The sequence below is a fragment of the Natator depressus genome, chromosome 10 (assembly GCF_965152275.1).
Source record: "Natator depressus isolate rNatDep1 chromosome 10, rNatDep2.hap1, whole genome shotgun sequence".
NCBI lineage: Eukaryota > Metazoa > Chordata > Testudines > Cheloniidae > Natator > Natator depressus.
In genome coordinates this window covers 52888174-52910746 of record NC_134243.1, presented here as the reverse complement: position 1 = coordinate 52910746, position 22573 = coordinate 52888174, and the positions used below count along the sequence as shown (strand labels likewise).

Here is a 22573-nt window from a genome sequence, read left to right as displayed (position 1 = left end):
CCTTAACGATGGTTTACTTACCAAGATTAAGGAAGGCAACTTCCAGGTCTCCCTTGAGCTCCTTCTTGATGTTCTCCAACATATCACAAGGGCTGTAGCTCTTGTACCTCTCGAACACTATAATAAGGAAGAAAACAATTAAAAAGAACAGAAGTGTACCTGAGTTGTACAGACAAATTCAGGGGGTTAGAAAGACTGTGTGCACAAAAAACGGCACAGTGCAACTAGAGTGGGGCCAGGGGACATTAAGAAGTTTGACCACCAATATCTAGATACTATGCTACCGCATTTTCATATCTGTGAATGAATGGCTATATTTCAGGAAGTTCTTAATTAATCAATGATTTGGGAAAATGTCACTATGTATTAGCTTGGTTTTCTCACTAGGATATATGAAAAATCACTGTGACAGACCGTCCATCAGATAGATATTGGTCCAATCTGCATCTACTTCGCACTGTGGAATTTAGGCTCTCAAAAATAAAAGAACCTCTCAAAGGAGTTTCCTGGATGGTGATTATGTAAACACCAGAGGCCACTCCTGGGATCCACTGACATAAGCTTTACATGTGTGATGTTTACATACGGCAATTGTATGCCTAAATGTAGGCCTTTGCAGGAGTGAATTTAGAGACCAATTTTGAAAGTGTAGCTTTTAAGATCTGCTACTGGGTGTGTATGCATGTTCAAATAGGGAGATGTATTTACTCTAGAGATACAAATGTATTTCTTTTCAAATAGTCATGGCTCAGCACATAAACTTTTCACAAACATCGTCCTGTTTCCTGGGTTCTTGCACTTGATTTAATCATTATTGCACCCAAGCAATGACCATCTCCTTCTAACTCCTATGGAATTTTTTTTCTTAGAACAGTACCTTTCTGGAGGTGGGGAATGCTCCTTTCAGTCATAATATTGATCCACTTAGCAACATCAATTCCCTTCCTCTTCTCACCAGCATCACAGAGGTCCTGTGGTTAGAATGAAAAGTGTTATTTTAGCCAGGGGTAAAATGAAGGAGCCACTGCAAAGCTATAGGATACCTCAGAAAACAAGTCCTACTAGAGCCATATCAGAGGGGAATGTAAAGTGTAGACACATACTTAACCTAACCACTAAGGGGGATGCATACAGAAGGAATGGACTTACAGACCTGATTCTCAACTCACTCAGGTTTTACATTACTATAATTCCATTCACATCAGTGAAGTTACTCTTGACGTCCCAGAGAACAAACAGGTCCTGGGTTTAATGGCGACAGGTGAATGGAACATTTACACGAAACTGCAATAAATGTAATTCATTAAAAGAAAGATTTCTCCAGATTCGCTCTCAGAATCATCTGGGCACCATCATTTTTGAATCTCAGCAGAGGACCACTGCCCTATTATGAAACTCTACTAGGAAGACTCTTTTTTTGTCAAGGTGTCCATGGAAGCAATAAGACAGCTGTGTATGGGTGTCGGTGGGAAAGGGAGCCCCAACATGGAAATGGCTGAGCTCTCACGATCATAAGTGGTGCACACTGAAATCAATATTATGTCCATAACATGCTAGGGTATAGGAACATGCACACTCTCTTTATGTGAAAAAGTAAACAACATTTTGATATGGTCTATTCAGAGTTTTCCAAGATTTATTTTAAGACATAGTACACTTTGGGGAGTTAAGTAACCACTGATCACCAGCACTTACCCTCGCGTCTATGTCAATCAGCTCGTAATCAATCACACTAGTGTCCTCAAACCTTTTACCCTTCAAACAAGAACAAACATTTAGCAGACGTATCCAAATTGAAATAGTGTAAGCTGCTATCTACATTTTTTCTCTTAGTTCATGTTAGCCAACATTTGACAAATGAGCATTACAACACGTTCCATCTCCATTACAAAGGTCTGTTATGTTAGTTACTTTCTCGTCAAATTGCATTGTCATTCAGCATCTGCATCATGTTCTTTCAAATTGTCAGCTATGCACTGACGATGCACATGAATCCAAACTTGCTATCAGTCAGATGGATGGATGCATTTCTGACACAGCTAGTCACAATCAATGTACGTGGCCTTCCACAGCTGGCAAGTGGACTGAGAAACATGACAGAATAAGGAAAACTAGGCAGAGAAAAACGCATACCAACTCAGAATCTTACCCTTGCCAGGCAAACCAGCAGCTTGCGGAAGTCACCAGAGGTGTCAGACACAATGTCCCTTTCCAGTTCTGTCTTGTACACTAGAATACAGGAAATACTTTTCTATTTACTGCTGACCCAGTCAACTGGAGGGATGATAGCTGCAAGTTACTTTAGATACTGTATTGGGAAGTCATATACGAACAACTGGCTAGTCTATTGAAACACAGCAACCCCAGGTTGTACCAAGGGTGGCACTGGTAGGATCCCTAGTGTAGGCAAGGCTCTGCCACCCAGGCTTGTTTTGCCAGCACTTATTATTTAAACACAACCACACCACACCTAGGCTCTTGAGTGAGTGTTTTATTACAGCAGATTCAGATCACCAATCATCGATTTTTTAGACTGCTTGCAGCTAAGAGACAATTTTGTGCAAAATAACCAGTTTAAATATATATGCTTAAATAAAGGAGTGCTGTCTGTGTTTCTGGCCTGGCACTAAAGCATTTTATTTCTTATTAGGGTAGCAATTTTCTGCATTGCTATAAGGCTGCTACTTTCCCTCTGAAATTCTACAGGTATCTATCCCTGGATCCTTCCATTTTACCATCTACATGGTTTCATCCAATTCATCACTATAATATTATTTTCATCTTATGCCATTAACACACAGCGGTCTTTGTTAATACTTTCTTGAGTCAGCCACTGCTACTTTATAGAATTGTTTGCAACTATCAAAGAACAAATACATGACAATTTTCTCCAATTAACGCCAAAGAAAACACTTGTTGCTACCCATGAAAACGCTGGACACCTTTGTTACTGTTTGTGATGAATGCAACTTGAAACATGAAAGGGTCATAAGAAATCTTAAGCAGTACTGTTTGATACTGAACTCACATTCAAATCACTTAAATCCAGCTACCATCAACTGAGAAATGCAGCTAGGAAGGGATAATATCCTTAAGCAAAGTTTGCGCGGGTCGGGGGGGAGAGAATCCATGCTTTCATCATGCCTTTTTTTTGGCAGCTCTATCAATTAAGATAATAAAAAGGCTTCTTCAATAGATTCCAAATTCAACTGCTCCACATGGACAGAATCTATGAGTAGGATTTTGCTCTCACTTACTCTGACTCTGTCTTCCTTACAGTAAAAGTAGAAAATGGACTATTGTGGCTGTTTTCACATAAGAGAAATGACTGGTGGATACTAGTTTACTACAAGGCCTGCAGTTGATTCCAAGGCACCAAACCTTGAGACCCAAATTTCCTCCCCCATGGAAAATGCTTCTGGGACTCAAGTTAATTTCAAGGCAAAAGGGTTAAGTGAAAACAACCTTTGGAAGGCATAATTCCAGGTAGCCACGACGGCACCTTAATTTGTGCATATTTGGTTATTAGCAAGGGAAGGCAGTGGGTGAAATCCTGAGCTCCACTGACATCAACGGCACCAGTATTTCACCCTAGAACTCCTCCAGTATCCAAACAGTATGTATGGGTCCATAAATCATAAGGTGTTAGATACAGTATTTATAGTCGGCAGTTTGTCTAGGTCACGTTCAATTACACTGAAAACTTCATCAGTTATGCCAATATAAATACCTTTGCCTGTTGTATTTGACCAAAACACAAGGGATAATGAGAATCCCTAGGAAAGCCAATGGTTAAAAGTTGTCCAAAAACTTTCCCATCATTCATACAAAAGGAGAAAACGGGAGGGCCTAAGTTCACTGTGTTGAAAACACGAACACATACTTACTTTCCTTGTAGACTTTGTTAATTTCACAAAGCTCCTGGTTTGTCCTGGAGCAGATGATCTCAATGAGAGTATCTTCAACAGTCCCTAAACCCTGAAACACAGGTAAGGTTTTCATTTGACACTAAAAATGAGCAGACTGCTAGAATGGTTCTGAAACGTTTGGTACACACTTTGGTAGTACTCCTTTCTCCCACTCAATCTTTGAGAACATTCCCATCCCCACGCAGATGTAAAAATTGTAGCTGCTGGTATTTTTGCCAGTGGTATTGACCCTACTGCTAATGGCTCGGCCTCTTTCTTCTCATTAACTAGTTTGCTACTAGGTTAGTGGCACAGCACTGAACACAGTGTGAAAATGACTTCTACTCAATATTTCGGTTGGGACCCATCCAACCACCCCCTGCTCCCTGTCCCCTGACTGCTGCCCTGGGATCCCCCCACTCCCTGCCCCCTTACCATGCCGGAGCCAGCCCTGCTACCATGCTGCCTGGCAAGAGCAGCGGGCCAGAGTGCTGGCGGCACGGCGCGCTCAGGCTGTAGGGGACAGCAGGGGAGCAGCCGGGGCTAGCAGGACAGTCCCGTGGGCCGTAGTTTGGACATCTCTGGTCTAGCAACTAGTGTACAGAAGGCTAGGGTTCCAGGATGCTATTCCAGCTCTGCCAATGACTTGCTGTTCAACCTTGGGGAAAAGTGCCTTAGCTTCTTTTTTCCTCAGCTTGCCTCATCTGTAAAATGGGGCTAATAATACTAGTTATCAACCTCCTAGGGCTGTCATGAAGCTAATTCATACTTTTTTAAAAGGCTTTTAAAAAGCTGTGGATGAGAGGTGTTTAAGTGCCAAGTATTATTCTAATAACCTTGAGATACAGTTAATAATATCAGTGATAAACCACAAGCCAGGAGTATTTCAACACCGATTTGACTATCTCATTGAGTTTCTAGATGAGGTTAAGGTGTTGCTAGCACTATATATTTCTTTTCAACCTGTTAATTTAGTGCACTGGATCAAAACTTGACCTCTTCGTGTTAGGGGCTGAACTGGTCTCTCACGTGCACACAAGACAACCCCTGACAGTCAGGTAGCAAAGCTACTATAAACATAAGACTTGGGGTGATATGGACTCGGAGGGCGGCACCTTCCATGCCCCTGATCCAGCAAAGCGTTTAAGTGCATTCTTGACTTCAGGCATGTGAATACTCCCCATTTAATTTTCCATTTAAAAAGAAAGACAGACACTATTTTTATTTGATTTATTCTTTTACTGTTAAAGGCATTTGTATCAGAAACCAACAGGTCCTACTGAAAACAACAGTATCTCTTATTTCATGCCCCTGATCTAGCAAAGCACTTAAGTACATGCTTAACTTGAAGTTAATGGAACTACCCACATGCTTAAAGTTAAGCTCATGCTTAAGAGCTTTGCTGAATCAGCAGACCTAAAGTAAGGAACACTATAATTTTCAAGAGGAATTGTTGGTTTCTGGTGAAAATACCTTTTAACAGTGAGATAATAAGCCAAATAAAAAGCCTCACCTCTACTTAGCTTTGTTTAAATCAAAAATTGAGACTAGTATTTTGTACCCACGGAGAATGTTATGCCTCCTGTATATTCTTTAGCTATTTTACAAGAGCAGAAATCAATACTGTAGCCCAAAATATACAGGGAGTTGGCAGTATTATTACCCATGTTAATACTAAGGAAGAAAAGTGTCTTTAGCATGCTAGACTAAATATTCAGATTAATACATACATTTTGAACAAGCTGGATGTGTTGAAAGGACATGATAAAACATGTATTTCAAAGCCTGCTTTTGTGATCAAAGTCAAGATGTAATAATCAGGTTTCTATATTACTTGCCTTTCTTTAGAGCTATAGTAAAAACAAAATGTAGCAGTGCTACTTTGAACTATGTTGAATTACAACTGTTTAAAATAGAAATCAATTATTGGTGTTAATACAATAAGAAAATTACTAACCCATATGAAAAGGTGTCAGCTGATAATTAAACTCTGTGGGAGTTCAGATGCTCCAAAACAGTGTAGTTCAATCAATATGCTCCTACCCTCAGGCTACTGGTCAATTGTTTATTTCAAAATTTTTATTATCAAAAAGAGAGCCAGAGCTATTTTATGAGCCCATTTCTTTTGCTGGCAGGGTTTTACAATGCCTCATTAAATCGCAGGTATTTGTTATGCCAAAAACCCCACCTCCAAAATTCCTGACTTTATCAAGGAAAAGCATGTCATCAGCAAGATTGAAGTTATGTAGGTTACTTTTCTTATATAGGGTAGGAACAATACTCAATTCTGCTTTATGATAAAAGTAAAATGGTGGAAAATGCCTTCCACAAAATGTCCATACAGCTTTTCTGTATTAACATGTCACCTTAGGGCCTGATTCTGAAAACTTACTGCCAGGTAGAATGCTACAAAATGAAACCTAAAGGCCTGATCTGGCAAATACTACCGGAGGACTTCAGTGTGACTACCCAAGACAGCTTTTTAAATCTATCCATGATGCCTATAAATTGGGAAACTGTTCTAGCTTGTGGGGGATGCTGCGTCCAACAACAAAAATAGATTAAAACCAAGAAAAGCCCAATCAAGCTTTTTTCCAAGCACATCCTATGGAGGAGTCATTCAAGTTGTGTGCTTAAGCCAATCATCATCAAAGATGGTCAGAGTCAGTTACTGGACAGAAGGCTTCCTATTATGCCTACCATTTTGGGGCCGTTTGTCCGTGTAGAACTTGACATATTTTTGCCAGGTCATCTGGTAGTACTGGGCACAGTTCCCAGAACATAAGAATGGCCATAACTGGATCAGACCAATGGTCCATTTAGCTCAGTATCCTGTCACTGATTGTCAACTCTCTCCATTGTGAAAATTAACAATTTATTTCTACTCTTAATTTCCTATCTTTTAACCAGTTTCTGATCAGTAAAAGGACCTTCCCTGTTATCCCATGACTACTTAGTTTCCTGAAGAGCCACTGGTGGGGGCTGCGGAAAGCGACGGCCAGCACATCCCTCAGCCCACGCCACTTCCTGCAGCCCCGATTGGCCTGGAACGGCAAACCACGGCCAGTGGGAGCTGCAATCGGCCGAACCTGCAGACGCTGCAGGTAAACAAACCATCCTGGCCCATCAGTGGATTTCCCTGATGGGCCGTGTGCCAAAGATTGCCAATTCCTGATCTAGCCTGAGCCACACAGAAGAGTCAAAGGTCATCTGTCTACAGGTCAAAACGTTATTTTATATCTAAAAAATGGAGTAAATTATGAAGAAACCCACCATTCTGTAAGTGCTTCTTTAATAATAGTAGGAAGAAAGATAAAAAAAAAAAAGAAGAAGAAGAATCTAATACCAAACAATTTACAAAAAGGCTCACACATAATAGAAACAGGAAAATCCCCTCATTAGGTTTGTTCTAATAAATGTCTGGGGAAGGAGTAGAGATTAATAACAAAATATTTATTATATTTTTGTTTTGCTTTCAGATATACTGGGGGGTGTGTGTGTGCGCAATGGAATTGTAATGAATACAATACTGTAGTTACCACAAACTAATTCTCAGCATTAGTCTTTTTCTGGAATAAAACAAGCTGTATATATTAACAGGATTTTTCCCCCCGTTTCAAACTCTCAAGATCTTTAGAAAAAGTACCCTTAATGCTGAAACGCCAGAAGACTTTGTGATGCAAATCTTTAGCCAGTTTAACAAATCTTAATTTTTGCTTGCATCCTATTTATGGGTAAAAAAAAAAAAAAAAAAAAAAAAAACAAAAAAACACAACAACCCAAAACCTGCATGTGCCAGCATAAATAAATGAGTTTGAGGCCTCTCTGCCTGATCTGTGCATGTACATGGGCAAACGTGGATTTCATCCATACAAAAAGAGTTGCACTTGCATTTTAAGGTTAATTTAAAGCCAGAATTGAACATTTGGCCCTGTGCATGGTAATTTGTTGATGCTCCTTGTTTACAAGACAGTGATATATTCGAGTCTAAACATATCAAAAGGAGTTTATTAGACCAAGACTGCTTATAATTCTCTTAATGTATAGGAGTATATCTGACCCCAATGCATACAAAATGTAAACAAAAATTTCCGTGCCAAACCAGTGCCTCTTTATACATTAAATATTCTCAAAGTAGGATAAGATCAAGCTTTCCACACTGGTTTTAGCATCCTACCTGTTTTGTTTTGGGGTTTTTTGGCTATAGAAAACCAGAAGTCACTAAAAAAAAACCTCACATTTGCTACTGGCTTGGTGAAATCTAATTATAGAACACACCAGCAGTTTGGGTCATCTGCCCTGAGATAGGCACTCACGGTCATGAGCCACTCCAGACAGCATGACAGTTGCATCTGTTCCAGAGAACGAGACAGAAAGCACATCAAAAATGTGCAAAGTGTAAAAACTTTGTATGTTCAGTACATGTCACCTATTTGTTCAAAGTATTCGGCCATTAATGCCTCTTTAATGTGTTTTCAGTTTTTATATTGTTGCTGTTGCTATCTATTTTTAATATCTAAACATGGAGTCAGTTAGACTCCGACACCTGTACAATACGTGGCTTATTCTAGAACGTGTTTGATGAAGGGGACAGTTAGCCACTCCACCACAAGAACTCTACAGTGTGCTGCTGAATCTAGGAGAGTTTTAACTTGTTCATAGTTCACCGGTTACAACCGTGTCCATTTTAATTGCTTCCCATGTGTTTTTCCCCCAATTTTGACATATTAGGAGTCTCCAAGACCCCAATGCAGAAACAGCTGAGTGATTTTTGGTCCAGTATGAGGATTAATACCAAAAATTGCTCTCACCCTCTCTCCTTTTGCAGTAATTTCTCTCTGTGCTAGTCATTATGGGGGATTTTATGCATTTGATTTCCCCATAAATATTTTTCAATGAACATGATAATGATTTTTTACAAATAATTTTTTTGTAGGGATTTCTTCTTTTCTCATCTAAGATTCTCCTTGGATGTAGCTTATTAAGCAAGCTTCAAATAAAAGAAACTAATGAGTCAAGCCAAACTAAAGTCCAATCATGAACGGGCAGCATTTAACAACCATCGCTGAAAACTCTAACAGCAGAGTCGGGATGTCAGGCTTTGGATCAGTGGAAGAGGTGGACATATGAGCTTATGAAGAGGACACAAGTACTCGGTCACCAAGTGAAAGTATAACAACTACACAATGCCAGAGGCAGTGGTTCTAGTGAGAGCTTTGCAGCCTGGTCTTCTGACTACAAATACAGTACGGGGACAGTGACTATCCATAATTACAGACATATTAAAGACAGAATGAAAAACAAGCGTCATGATGTGGAATAAAATACACCGTATCTGTTTCAACCAGCAGAGGGCAGCATTTGATTGTCCAAAAGAACCAACTTTTTGACTACAATTTATTAAATGGTTTTGTTATTACCTGTACCTGAAATTTTTCTATGAGCTAGGATGTCTGTTAACTAGTTCAGTCTGTTGCTGCCAACTTTAATTTAAAAAAAGTATTTGTGTGAACAATTTATATTAGTGAAAAACAATTTTAAAAACCCAAAAATTCACCTAACCAAGAATATCAAAAATTTAAGTGAGAAGGTAGGTGAGGTAATATCTTTTGCTGGAACAACTTCTGTTGGTGAGAGAGACAAGCTTTCAAGCCACACAAAGCTCTTCTTCAGGTCTAGGAAAGGAACTCCGAGCAAAGTAAGGGGCCACTCTACCTTGAATGGTCCCTTACAATAGGTTCTAACTACTTATGCCTAACAAAAATGATTAGGGGGCTTGAGCACATGACTTATGAGGAGAGGCTGAGGGAACTGGGATTATTTAGTCTGCAGAAGAGAAGAATGAGGCGGGATTTGATCGCTGCTTTCAATTACCTGAAAGGAGGTTCCAAAGAGGATGGATCTAGACTGTTCTCAGTGATACCAGATGATAGAACAAGGAGTGATGGTCTCAAGTTGCAGTGGGGAGGTTTAGGTTGGATATTAGGAAAAACTTTTTCACTAGGAGGGTGGTGAAGCATTGGAATGGGTTACCTAGGGAGGTGGTGGAATCTCCTTCCTTAGAGGTTTTTAAGGTCAGGCTTGACAGAGCCCTGGCTGGGATGATTTAGTTGGGGATTGGTCCCGCTTTGAGCAAAGAGTTGGACTAGATGACCTCCTGAGGTCCCTTCGAACCCTGATATTCCATGAATCTGCACCATCTTGCATTTTGCTGTGATACTAGGAGTTCCTTTCCCAGACCTGAAGAAGAGCTCTGTGTAGCTCGAAAGCTTGGTCTTTTTCACCAACAGAAATTGTCCAATAAAAGACATTATCTCACTCACCTTGTCTCTCTAATATCCTGGGTACAACTACATTGCATACAAAAATTTAAGTGACATTTAGAAATATGAAAGCCAAAACATGAGTTTTTTTGTAGGATTTTAAAAGCAAATCCCGGCACTGGTAGGTGTTCACAGTTTTTTTGCATGTGCACAAAGTTCGAGTCGGTTTTCAAAGCCATCCTTTCAGAGGCTCCTAGGGAAATAGGACTTAAGCACCTCCTCATGTTCAGATTTTATGGAAGGAAAGGACTAGATATGAGACACCCTCTCACAATCAGTGATGTGACCCCGTAATTAGAAATGATTTATGTTCTATCACAGGAGTTTTTGGCTCTAGCTAACAACTTCTCTATTTTGTTTTAATATTGGAAACACTTTTTTAAAAAAATATGCAGAAATGCAATCAGGAAAGTAGTTTGCTTTCCAAATGCTCTTGTACAGGTGCCTATTCAAAGCAGCCAATCAGTTATGTCCTTAGCTTCATGTTCATTCTTCAAAGTTATTTTTAAAAAGTAAGTGACAAACATTTAGATGAAAAATCTCACCTGGCCCAAGAATTTAACTAGTGGATACTGATTTTGGGCGTCTTATGTTGGACACCTGAAAACTGTAGCACTTAAAAATACGTGGCCATTTTTTAAAATCATGGCCTTACGTAGCAATTCTAAAGGATGACATCAGACTTACTTGGAGCAACTTCAGTTTCAATTCTCATTTACCTTCATGGCACCTTTCAGTTCAGAAGCATCATACTGAGCCGGTGTCTTCAACAGGCCCAAAATCACTGCCTCCAGGTGACCTGAGAGAGCTGACTTCAGTGCTGCAGGAAGTTCCTTTAAAAAAAATAAAAGGAGAAAATGATTAAAGCTCATTTTTGACCTCCAGACAATTCTGCCTTCAGTGGTTGTGAATCTCCAAGATTGTTACTGCTTTTCCTGGAGAGTGGATAAGGAAATGGAAGACAGGGTCTTTCAGTGAAATCTAGACAGGAAAAATGGGGCAAGCAGAGTTTCCTTCACCCCTTTAAAAGAAAAAGTATCACCAATCTGCACCAATCCTCACTGTCACTCACTGCTAGAGAGAATAATAAATAGAGGCAGATGTGTCCATTTCCTAGGATGTGGTCAATTCAGGGAGCTACAGTTTAGAGTTCACATGATCTTATCATTTTCAGGTCTTATTTTAATGACAGATTAGTTGCACTGCCATGCAGTTAAGAAACACCAAATCCTTATAATCAGTTTTGGACCCAAAGTCAGTCAATAACCTCCCTAATTTGGAGTTCTCAAAAGGACACAGTTGGGTTCATTGCAGCTGTTAGATGTCTCATAAGAACAAAAGAAAGGCCATTATGACCTCAACCAAGTTCTGCAGAAGCTCAGCTCAAACAGTCAAAGAGCCAACACACTTCAGCTCATTTCCACGTCTGTTGGCTTGGCTCGGCTCACAAAGGAATCCATGACACAGATCACTCAAAAACCCTCTTCTGCTTAAGTGCAATTACTCTGTCCCAGGGCCCAGCCGCCGGTGACTCCTAGTTGAGACTGATCAAGTGACTATAAAGCTAGTAAGTGGCTCACTTGAGAGGGCGAGAGCTACACAAAGTAAGTTGGGGCACAACATAAGACGCAAGGGTTCTAGTCCCCTGCAGCCTGCTTTGGTCAGGCAATCTGCTTTGTTTTGGTGTTAAATTGGCGAGTTTTATGTTTGAAGACTAAAACTGAGCCCTGAAGCCTGAACGGACTTTGGGGGTAGTGTTAATCTGTCTTGGGCTAGGTGAAGACACGGGCCAGCAGTCCTACGCACTGCAAGCTGACCAATGAAAGAAATAATCAATAGGAGTCTTTTGGATGATCTTCTCCTTCAATCTGACAAATGTTTAACTCCACTAGCCATACTTGAGATGCATTAGTCTGTTGCGTGTGCATGAAAACAGCTCTTTCACTTCATATTAAACAGTGCAGACAATGCACTCCTCTCTAATCCATTCCAGTAGAGCATGATCAATTCCAATTAACTTTGTGTGAAGTCTAATCTTTGCACTTCAGTGTAAAGGTTAAAAAGCATATAAACCAATGCAATGGGATTAGGGAAAACAAACAAACAAAACAAACAAACACACACAGTTTAATTCAAATGAGTTGAGGACTGTTAATTTCTTTCCTCTTCCCTCAGCTTTTCAGCTTTGGGCTTGTCTACAGGGCACTGGCAAAGCGCACTAGAAGGGTGTGATTTACAGAATGCTCTAATTACCCATGTAGACACTGCTGGTGCACTCTAAAAGGCACCTAGTTTGTGTTGATGGGAATCCAGTACCAAACAGGATTATATTGACACAAACGAGCATCTATTAGAGCACACCAGCAGGTGTTAACACAGGGCAGCTAGAAAACACCCCTCCAGTTTGCTTTGCTGCACCATGTACACATGCCCTTCGTTTCCTTTAAACAAATTTCTGCTTCAGTGGTGGAAGCAACAAACCAGGCACGATTTCAGGGTAACACTGACACATGAAGTGCACATCATCAACACTCCTATGGGGACCAGAGTTAAGTGCATTAACGTTTCATTTTGTAGCTCTTCTCTCAAAAAGAGTGCATCTAAACATCTTCCAGCCATTTTACCGCAGAGCTTCAAACCAGTGAGCCAAGTGCAACGATGCCATAAACCTGCATACACCGTCATCACCAGAATAAGTGGTTGCAAGTACCATGGCTAGGTATATGAAGTGCTGAGGACTAATTCTATCATAAGTGAAACTCCCTAACCGGATGTAGAGAGAAGTATCAATAATGTTCTACGCTGCTTATAGTAAGTGATCTCTTGGCTCAGGGAGCTTCATTCAATGCTACTGGCATTTCCTGACCAGTTGGGCTCAGAAAAACAGAGCTTTTAGCTGATCATGAGAATGGTGTGAAGCCAAAAAGTCTCTTTTCCAGCAAAAACTGTGTTATGCACACTGTAGGTGCCAGTTTAAGTGAGTTTACAGAGTCTGAGAGGTCTCCAGCTAGCTGTTCGTCACAGATCCTTTAGGAGAACAGGACAAGTGTTCATTCACTTGAGCCAAAGGTAGATTAGTACAGCCCTGGTTTGGGATAAAATGCTAATGGAAGGGCTGGAAATTACTCTGTCTACATCCTTATTTCTAACTGCAGCGATGGAATTGTAGGGAGACAGTAGTAAGATCTGCTAGCAGCAGCATAATTCCCACATATCCAGCAGGGGATCCTTCCTGCCATTCTGTGCCACCGCTAGAAGTGAACCCAAAGGGAAAAAGAAGGAAGCAAACACTTGCCAAGCTGCTCATTATTAAATCTCTCACTTACAACCAGAAAAATGGTCCAAATTAAAATTAGAACATGGCAGCACAATCCCAAACGACTGCTGGCGAACGGATTCCCTATAGGGTTACAATGGGCAGGGGCTGCAGAGCTCTGTGCAAGGACATACACGGACATGGTCCTAGGCAGCCTTGGATAACTCCTATAACACATTTGGAAAGGGAGGATTTAGCAGCTCCTGGGGGAGGGATGCTGGGCCCCAAGAGAAAGAGGGTCCAAACAGGGTTTGATTTTTCATGAATGGGAAGGGAGGTGGGATCATGAGACACACCCTTTAAAACAGAGATCCATAATATTAACAGAAGTTTGAGGACCTCTGCTGTAAGCCACAGGACACAGCAATTCCACCTTAGGAGGAACTCTAATTTAGCAATATAAGATGTCTCCAAGGAAATCCACAAGAGACTATCCCTAGAGAGCACTGGGCAGGTGTAGCCCTGAATCATCAGACAGGATGCATCGATTCATGGGCTGTTTCCTGCTCTCTTAACACTGACTCATTTGTTTTCACAGTTGCATTGGAAGGTCTGTTCTCTTAGTTTCCATGGTTTCCACAGGCCACTCTACCTTTGGCACCAATACAATCCCATCTCTTAACTGGTATCTTTAGCATATTTGTGGGCTGGGAAAGGGAGGGAAATGAGTGAAGGGAATCAACATCTGGATAAAAATTCTGAAGATCATCATCATGATCTCAGAACTTTGGCATATTTTTAATCAGAGCTTCAAGTCTTACTATTCAGGGTCCAGCTTATAACCACAGCTATCCTGATGCCCTTGCACAAGATGGGGGTTACACTCAGCTCTGTGTGCGCGTGCACGCCCAACTTGCATACACTCAGTAGAGGCTGTAGGTACCTAAAATCAGGAACGCACAAAAGTTTGTGAATTTCAGAAACATAGCTCTGGATTTGTACTTGGTTTCAGCTGAGATTTCAGGGCTTCTATTTGGTGTCTGACAAATCTAAAAGAGATGCAGCTGTCAGAACCCAATGGGAATCTATGCATGTTTTTCCTTCTTTTATGTGGGCATAAAACTTCAATTAGAGGAATATTTTAAAACTTGTTCAAGAGAACATCTCTCGGCTCCCTGCTAGAAGGCTCATTTTACAGACAGCTATGCATATTTTATATAGTCTCCTTTTCATCATCAACAGCTTGGTACACTGGATAGTCTTGTCAGGATAACATCTGGTGATAATTTAGCCGGTGAGCTGACTTTGTTCAGTACCTGCATGATTCACTGCATAACTGATTGCAGTAGTTATTTGGACGGACTGTGTGAATGAAAGCTGGAAGAGTTTCCTTCCGCTAAGTTACCTGAACATGCATATCTTCCCTCAGTTCCTCTCCTTTTACTGGGTCCCAGAACGTCAGGCATCACTTGAACAAAAAGGATTTTCACATGCTCAAGCACGCACACTGCTACACACACAATAGACATAGGAGAACATGCCTGGCTGGTGCTAAAACACTGGGCTTGATTTTTAGAAGTGTGAAGAACCCCATCTCCAGGGGATTTCAGTTACAGGTGTGTGTGCTTCGCAACCCTAAAAATCTGGCAGGAGAGGCACAGCTTTAGGTTCCAATGGTGTCATAACCTGCCCGCAACAAGGTGGGCTTTAGAGAGATGGTAGCATATCCCCATCAGCAGCATTCCTGGTACTTTGGAATACCTACAGGAGTAATGCATCAACAGTCACCAGCTATTTCTTAAACTATCTTGAGCCAAGCTCAGCCACAGTAAAAGCAAGTGGACCTCCCAGTGAAATCAATTATAGTATGATCACTTCAAACCTAACCACGAATGTGACGGATAGTACCAATCATAAACCAGTCTTGATGCTCTCCGTACCTTTTTAGTTCTCCTCTGATAGGCAAAGGCGATATCCTGCCTCTGTTCATTGCTGCGGTTTGTCAAAATGTTGATGATGGTGAGTTCGTCCACACCTACAAAGATAGAAGGCAAAGGATTATTGAGAAATCTCCTCTTGCACTGGTCTCTTACTTATTAAAATAGTATTATTTGCTAGAAGTGCACTGTATGCAACACCCACAATGGGCTTCATTACTATCAACAATGTCCTGCCCTCATAGTAAGTGCAGCCAAACACCAGTTTTCAAAACAAGTGCACATATAACGTGTGCAAATCTATCTGTCCACGGACGGAGAAACGTAGGTGCACTCAGGCATGCAACTGTTTGAAAAACTGGTCCTGGAACACGGAGATGATGTGCTACTTCTATCTCCTGCTTGGTTGAATGTGTGTCACTCAGTCTCCTGCTAGGAAAGTCGTGTGAAAGTATTTCCTGTAAAAGTGATGTGAAATGCAATTAATTACAGCCTGCTCATGTGGTTTCAATTGAGCAATTTCAATTAGGCTTCTTAATAAAGCAGTTATTTTTCCAATTCACCACAAATATTCCAAACACAGTGATCAGAAGGCCACTACCTTCCCTTTTTTTCCAGCAGCCCAGAGGTTCAAAAGGCTAAGGCCCCTGTATGTCTACACTGCAATGTAAGCTCAGGGTCAAACTCAGACTCAAGCCTAACTCCCTTTCCATCTAAACACAAATTACACTAATCCAGGGCTTGGACCCAGGGTCCCAGGACCCTACGGGGTGGAGGGTCTGAGCCCAAGTCAAGCTGGGACCCAGAGTGCAAGCACTATTGCTCTGCAGTGTAGGTGGGGAGGGCCGCAGAGCTCTAGCTCAAGACCACACCGAAAAGTCTACACCTCAGTTAAATAGCACCACAGCCCGGAGGGCAGCGAGCATGAGTCAACTGATACAGGCCAGACATGGGTATCTAACTGCAGTGTAGATATACCTTACAAAAAGTATCCCACAATCCCATGGGCTGACTTTCTTTTGTCCTCTGGTCAGTCAAGTTTTCCCACACTGCACCACAAAGAGCAAGAGAAGCCACATTTTGGGAAGGCGCTAGGAAGTCTGGGATGTGGATGGCTGGACTCAGGCCCGCATCATGCGGAGTAGATGCTGGAGCCCCAAGTTGGGACCCAAGATTCAACAATTCTTAACCTGGGGTTACAAATGAGCGTAAACACTCAAGCCCTAGGTTAACAAACCACAGGCCTGCTCAGCTCTACTAGCCTGGGGCTTACATTGCAGTGTAGATTTGGATACTAATATCTAAATTGTATTCTTAAATTTATTCACCTAAATTTGGGTTATTGCTGATTATGTACCGTATGTATCATATGACTTTTAAAGACAAACTTTGTATTTGTGGATAATCTAGCACTATACCCAGATGAACAGACACTTTTCTCAACCTGTGTATTATATAATTTTAACATTAGCTTTAATAAAATGTTTATACTTTTTGATACCTACTGGAAGGAGCTATACATACACATTGCTTCCTGAAACTGTCACTAGGAGATGCAGGCTGAGGTTTTGCCCTAGAAGATGCTTAGTTATCCAGTCTTTTTTCAGCAGTTGAGCTACAAAACAGTGACGTTTTAGTAACATTTGAAAAGAAGGTTTCCAGATCAGTGTGTACAACACAGAGGAGAATTTGGATTCATTAACAGCTCTGCTACACTTACAGGGCTGGATTCACTGCCTGCCCACAGAATCTACATTAGAGGCACCTGGCTTGACCAGCCAACACTCCGTGCTCTGCTAGTAGACCCACGGTGTTAGCATGGAGCCTGACCTTCCCAAAAGGTTCTCACCCCTCTGCCTTGCAAACAGACTCTCTTACACATCCCAGTCCAAAGCCCAATGAAATGAATTGCCACAGTTCTCATTGACTTCAATGGGCTTAGGATCAGGTCCATAGCCCTTCCCCATAACATCTGAAAAAGGAGGAGGAGGAGGAAAGCTGTACTGCGGTTAACTCCGTTCACCAGGGGCTATGAAGTGTTCTTGCACTTAAAACATGCTTTTACGTTGCCAATCAATAGGATTTTAATAATTGATTATTAATATATTCAAATACACTAGATGCCTGGGCGCTTCCTGGCATTAACTCTTTGAATACTTCACTCGAACAGAAAAATTAGTATTTACATTTCAGCCACTAAGCACTAACTTTGTCCCAACTAATTTTTTTGGTGGATCTCTTCATGTAAAGACAAAGGTCTCTGCGTGCGCAGTGACCCAACCTCTACAGGACAAAAGAAACAATTGTTTAAAAAACCATTAGCCACCAGTCATCGGGAATAAAAACGAAACAAAAAGTACTGGAGCTGCCAGGGAACAAGGGGTTAATGAGATTTGTGTGGACAAGAGGGTTGGTGCAGTCACACTTCTGATGCTGAGTGGATCTGAACTGGTCTGTGGAGGTTAGGTTAGTTCAAGGCATTCTGATCCAATATGGTAGGCGGTCAAATTTTCACAAGGCCTGGGGTAAAGATATATTGTTGTTTAAGTGAAACCTTGTTATCAATTCAGGATCTTGCATCTCTAACTTAATTTTCACACTCCACCTCCCTTTAATAAGAATAGCTGGTTCATAGAGGAGAAATAATACCTATTTCAACCTGGATTCAATTGTATGAAGCAGACAATATTTACCAATCCACCCCCCAAATGTCCAACAACCATTTAAATCTGTCTAATACTACAATTCAGCTGGAAGTTAGCCCCTAGATAAACTGTCCATTTTTATCAGATGTACAATACTGATTAAGCATAGCTGTCTGGACCTGCCACTCAAAGAAAGACAGAAGCAGAATGTTACAATTGTAGGAAATATCCAGATATCAAATTCTTCCAACCAGAAAACAGTAGCATGGTATATACATGGCCAGACAGCCCAAAAGGGAAGTCAAAAAGGTGGTCAGTGTTGTGTTCCAACAACATGCTAAAGTTTTCATTTGATTGAGTTCCAGTGGCTGATTATTTGTTCCTAGTCATGGATGTAATGAGGCCGTTTGCAGCTGTATTATCTCATTGAGAGGCTGGGGCTTAGAAAATGCAAAACTATATACAGAGAATCGAATTTTGAAACCCAAGGGTCTAAAACAGGGGCACAGTTCTGCATTTAGACACTCATATCGGATCTGTGATATGTAAAATAGGTATTTATTGGGAGTTGTGTGTCAATTTGTGAGCCCATATTCAGAACCGGGTTGCTCTCACTTAGATGCCAGGTTTGAAAAATAGAACCAAAAAGTCTCTACTATGCTCAGTTTTCCAAAACAATATTATAAATAGCATCCTACATAATTGTGCACATTATGGTGCATGCAATGGTGTCTGTAATACAAACAGGAGACTACAGAACAGAACTGTAATTACATACAGAACACACCCACTCTGGAAAAATCTAGCTTGTAACAATCATTCTCTGAGAGTTCGCTCATAATTATTGACCCAGTAAATACCCACTGAGATGCAGCATCTGACACATGGGGAAAGCCAGAGAAAATAAAATTATACAAATGCTGCCGTCTACAAAAGACAATTAAGAGGAACTTCTACAAGCCAAAACTAACAGGGCACTTTCTTTACATTGGCTTTTCTCCTGCTTCCATTGTTTTACTTTTAAAAATTACACTGAAACAAACAACCCACAACATGCCTTGGGAATCCTGCATGTAAATTGTTTCCTCATAGCAGCGCTGCAGCTTAGTAACACCACAATGTCCTTACCTGCCAGCGGAATGCAACTACCTTACCTTTCAGGATTCCTAAAGAGTCAGATTCTTGTGAAAAATGGGTAGCATGAGACAGTTTCCAAACTTCACACACTACTCCATTCATTTCCAGTCTAGCTTGAAGGATGACAAAGATAAGGCCCGTCATTGCTAAACTGTCATCTCTGACTACTGTTACCCCACCACCAACTCCCTAGGATCTCCACTCTGTGCCAGTGGGAAAAGGAAGGCTGCCTTTTCATTTCCAATTCCTGAAGTCACCAAGCTCAGTGAAGTGTCCACATTGGACGTTCATGACATGTCAACTCTCATTAGATTACAATTACAGTTCCAGAAAGCCAAGGTGGGTGAGGTAATGGCTCGAAAGCTGGTTTTTCTCACCAGCAAGAGTGGGTCCAATAAAAGATCTTACCTCCCCAACCTCTTCTCTCCAATATTCTGGGACCGACATGGCTACAACTACACTGCATAGTTCCAGAATGCATTTAACTGATGACCTAACAGAGGAGCTCTTTGACTGACCGAGATGCAAGCACTGCAATCTATACCACCACTTACCCTGCTTGGTGCAGTAATTCAAACTGATTAACTCTGTATTTATTCTAAGCCTAACATGTCCCTATAAAAGATGATCTCTGTTCACAGTTCAGCCCGGATTCTATAATGAAATCCACAAGCTGCATTCCTTACTCACATGTGGAGAAACTCTTGCTTCAATAGGGCTCAGAGAGCGGGATGGTCCATGATTGCGGAACCCTTTGCAAGATCAGGGTCATAGACTGCTTCTATTTTTAAGTGCATATCCAGGGACAAAAATCCCTGGGAAGTTATCCCTTTGAGGTTCAACTTCCAAGTGAGGTGGGGTACGGCACGCTCCCAGCAGCCTGCCATTAAGGTGAGGTTTAGCAACCTGCTCCGCATCAAGTTTAGTCACACTGACTTCTTGGTTTGATACATGTGGACAGTCTTGGGTAAGCTCTTTTCAGCTCCTTAAGAGAGAGAACGTGCCCCCCCCCACACACACACACAAAAAGGCTTTTCACCTTTTGCTGCAGACCTAAACAATCAGTCTAGCTCAGAGCACTCAAGCTTCTTCTCTCGCTCTTTTTCCTGACTCCATTTTTTCCATCAGGGAAAGAACAAAGTCAGTAACTGATCCAAGGGACAAGATACCAGACTTGCTAAACCGGTGCAATCATTTTCAGATTCCGTTATGAGCTAATAGCCCAGGCAGATAAAATCAGCTCTCTTCCTCTTACTCAGAGAGGCTTTGTGTACATTGGGAAAAATGAGTTGCAGAGAAAAACATGTTAACACATTTTAACTACCGTTGTTGAAAACCTCTTGGCACGTTGTAGAGACAAATACGTACTAACTGAGTTACCCACAACTAGCCAACGTGTTTTTAAACATGACTGTTTCCTAACACAACTCACTGACCCAGTGTAGGAAAAGCACCCTCTCCCCCAACCTCTGCTACGCCAGGAGTCACTGTCACAGGGTAGCTGGTCCCTATGGGCAGGTTAAGCCCAGCTCCCCAGAACCAGAACAGATGAGTTAAATTAAAGAGGGCGGGGCTACACCTGGGCCTATAAAGGGCTGCTGATAGGCAGCTGGGAGACTGCACCCTTAGCCCTGGCCTACACTAGGAGTTTAGGTCGAATTGAGCAGCGTTAAATCGATGTAAACCTGCACCCATCAACACGATGAAGCCCTTTTTTTCGACTTAAAGGGCTCTTAAAATCGATTTCCTTAATCCACCTCTGACAAGTGGATTAGCGCTTAAATTGGCCTTGCCGGGTCGAATTTGGGGTACTGTGGATGCAATTAGACGGTATTGGCCTCCAGGAGCTATCCCAGAGTGCTCTATTGTGACTGCTCTGGACAGCAGTCTCAACTCAGATGCACGGGCCAGGTAGACAGGAAAAGGCCCGCAAACTTTTGAATTTCAATTTCCTGTTTGCATGGTCACATGCAGCTTGCCACGCTGGCCAGAGCTCATCAGCAGAGGTGACCATGATGGAGTCCCAGAATCGCAAAAGAGCTCCAGCATGGACCGAACGGGAGGTACGGGATCTGATCGCTGTATGGGGAGAGGAATCCGTGCTATCAGAACTCCGTTCCAGTTTTCGAAATGCCAAAACATTTGTCAAAATCTCCCAGGGCATGAAGGACAGAGGCCATAACAGGGACCCGAAGCAGTGCCACGTGAAACTTAAGGAGCTGAGGCAAGCCTACCAGAAAACCAGAGAGGCAAACGGCCGCTCCGGGTCAGAGCCCCAAACATGCTGCTTCTATGGTGAGCTGCATGCCATTTTAGGGGGGTTCAGCCACCACTACCCCAGCTGTGTTGTTTGACTCCTTCAATGGAGATGGAAGCAACACAGAAGCAGATTTTGGGGACAAGGAAGAGGATGATGATGAAGTTGTAGATAGCTCACAGCAAGCAAGCGGAGAAACCGGTTTTCCCAACAGCCAGGAACTGTTTCTCACCCTGGACCTGGAGGCAGTCCCCCCCCGGACCCACCCAAGGCTGCCTCCCGGACCCACCAGGCAGAGAAGGGACCTCTGGTGAGTGTACCTTTTAAAATACTATACACGGTTTAAAAGCAAGCATGTCTAATGATTAATTTGCCCTGGCATTTGCGGCTCTCCTGGATGTACTCCCAAAGCCTTTGCAAAAGGTTTCTGGGGAGGGCAGCCTTATTCCACCCACCATGGTAGGACACTTTACCACACCAGGCCAGTAGCCCGTACTCGGGAATCATTGTAGAACAAAGCATTGCAGTGTATGTTTGCTGGCATTCAAACAACACCCGTTCTTTATCTCTCTGGGTTATCCTCAGGAGAGTGATATCATTCATGGTCACCTGGTTGAAATAGGGTGCTTTTCTTAAGGGGACATGCAGAGGTGCCCGTTCCTGCTGGGCTGTTTGCCCCGGGGGGGGTGGGGTGGGGGTGGGCAAAATGCAACCTTGGAATGAAAGCACATGTGCTGTGTATGTAATGTTAACAGTAAGGTTTACCGTGAAAGAGTGTAGCCATTGTTCTAGAAAATGTGTCTTTTTAAATACCACTGCCTCTTTTTTTTTTTTCCCCTCTTCACCAGCTGCATGAGTTTCAATGATCACAGGATCTTCCCCTTCCCAGAGGCTAGTGAAGATTAGAAGGTGAAAAAAACACACTCGTGCTGAAATGTTCTCTGAGCTCATGGTATCCTCCCACACTGACATAGCACAGACGAATGCGTGGAGGCAGACAATGTCAGAGTGCATGAAAGCACAATATGACCAGGAGGAGAGGTGGTGGGCTGAAGCTCAAATGTGGTGGCAGCATGATGAGAGGAGGCAGGATTCAATGCTGAGGCTGCT

At 42.0% G+C, this 22573-nt stretch overlaps 1 protein-coding gene across 1 annotated transcript in view; it reads right to left on the bottom strand.

Annotated features, from left to right (window-relative positions):
• The window catches only part of ANXA2 (annexin A2), a 49504-nt gene that overhangs the window by 5650 nt on the left and 21281 nt on the right, over nt 1-22573 (bottom strand). The window contains exons 4-10 of the mRNA XM_074966167.1: nt 15428-15522; nt 10951-11064; nt 3888-3978; nt 2150-2229; nt 1696-1755; nt 878-971; nt 22-117 (exon numbers count right to left, since the gene is read on the bottom strand). Of these exons, the coding sequence (XP_074822268.1) occupies nt 22-117; nt 878-971; nt 1696-1755; nt 2150-2229; nt 3888-3978; nt 10951-11064; nt 15428-15522 (630 nt within the window). The remainder of the gene's footprint in view (nt 1-21; nt 118-877; nt 972-1695; nt 1756-2149; nt 2230-3887; nt 3979-10950; nt 11065-15427; nt 15523-22573) is intronic.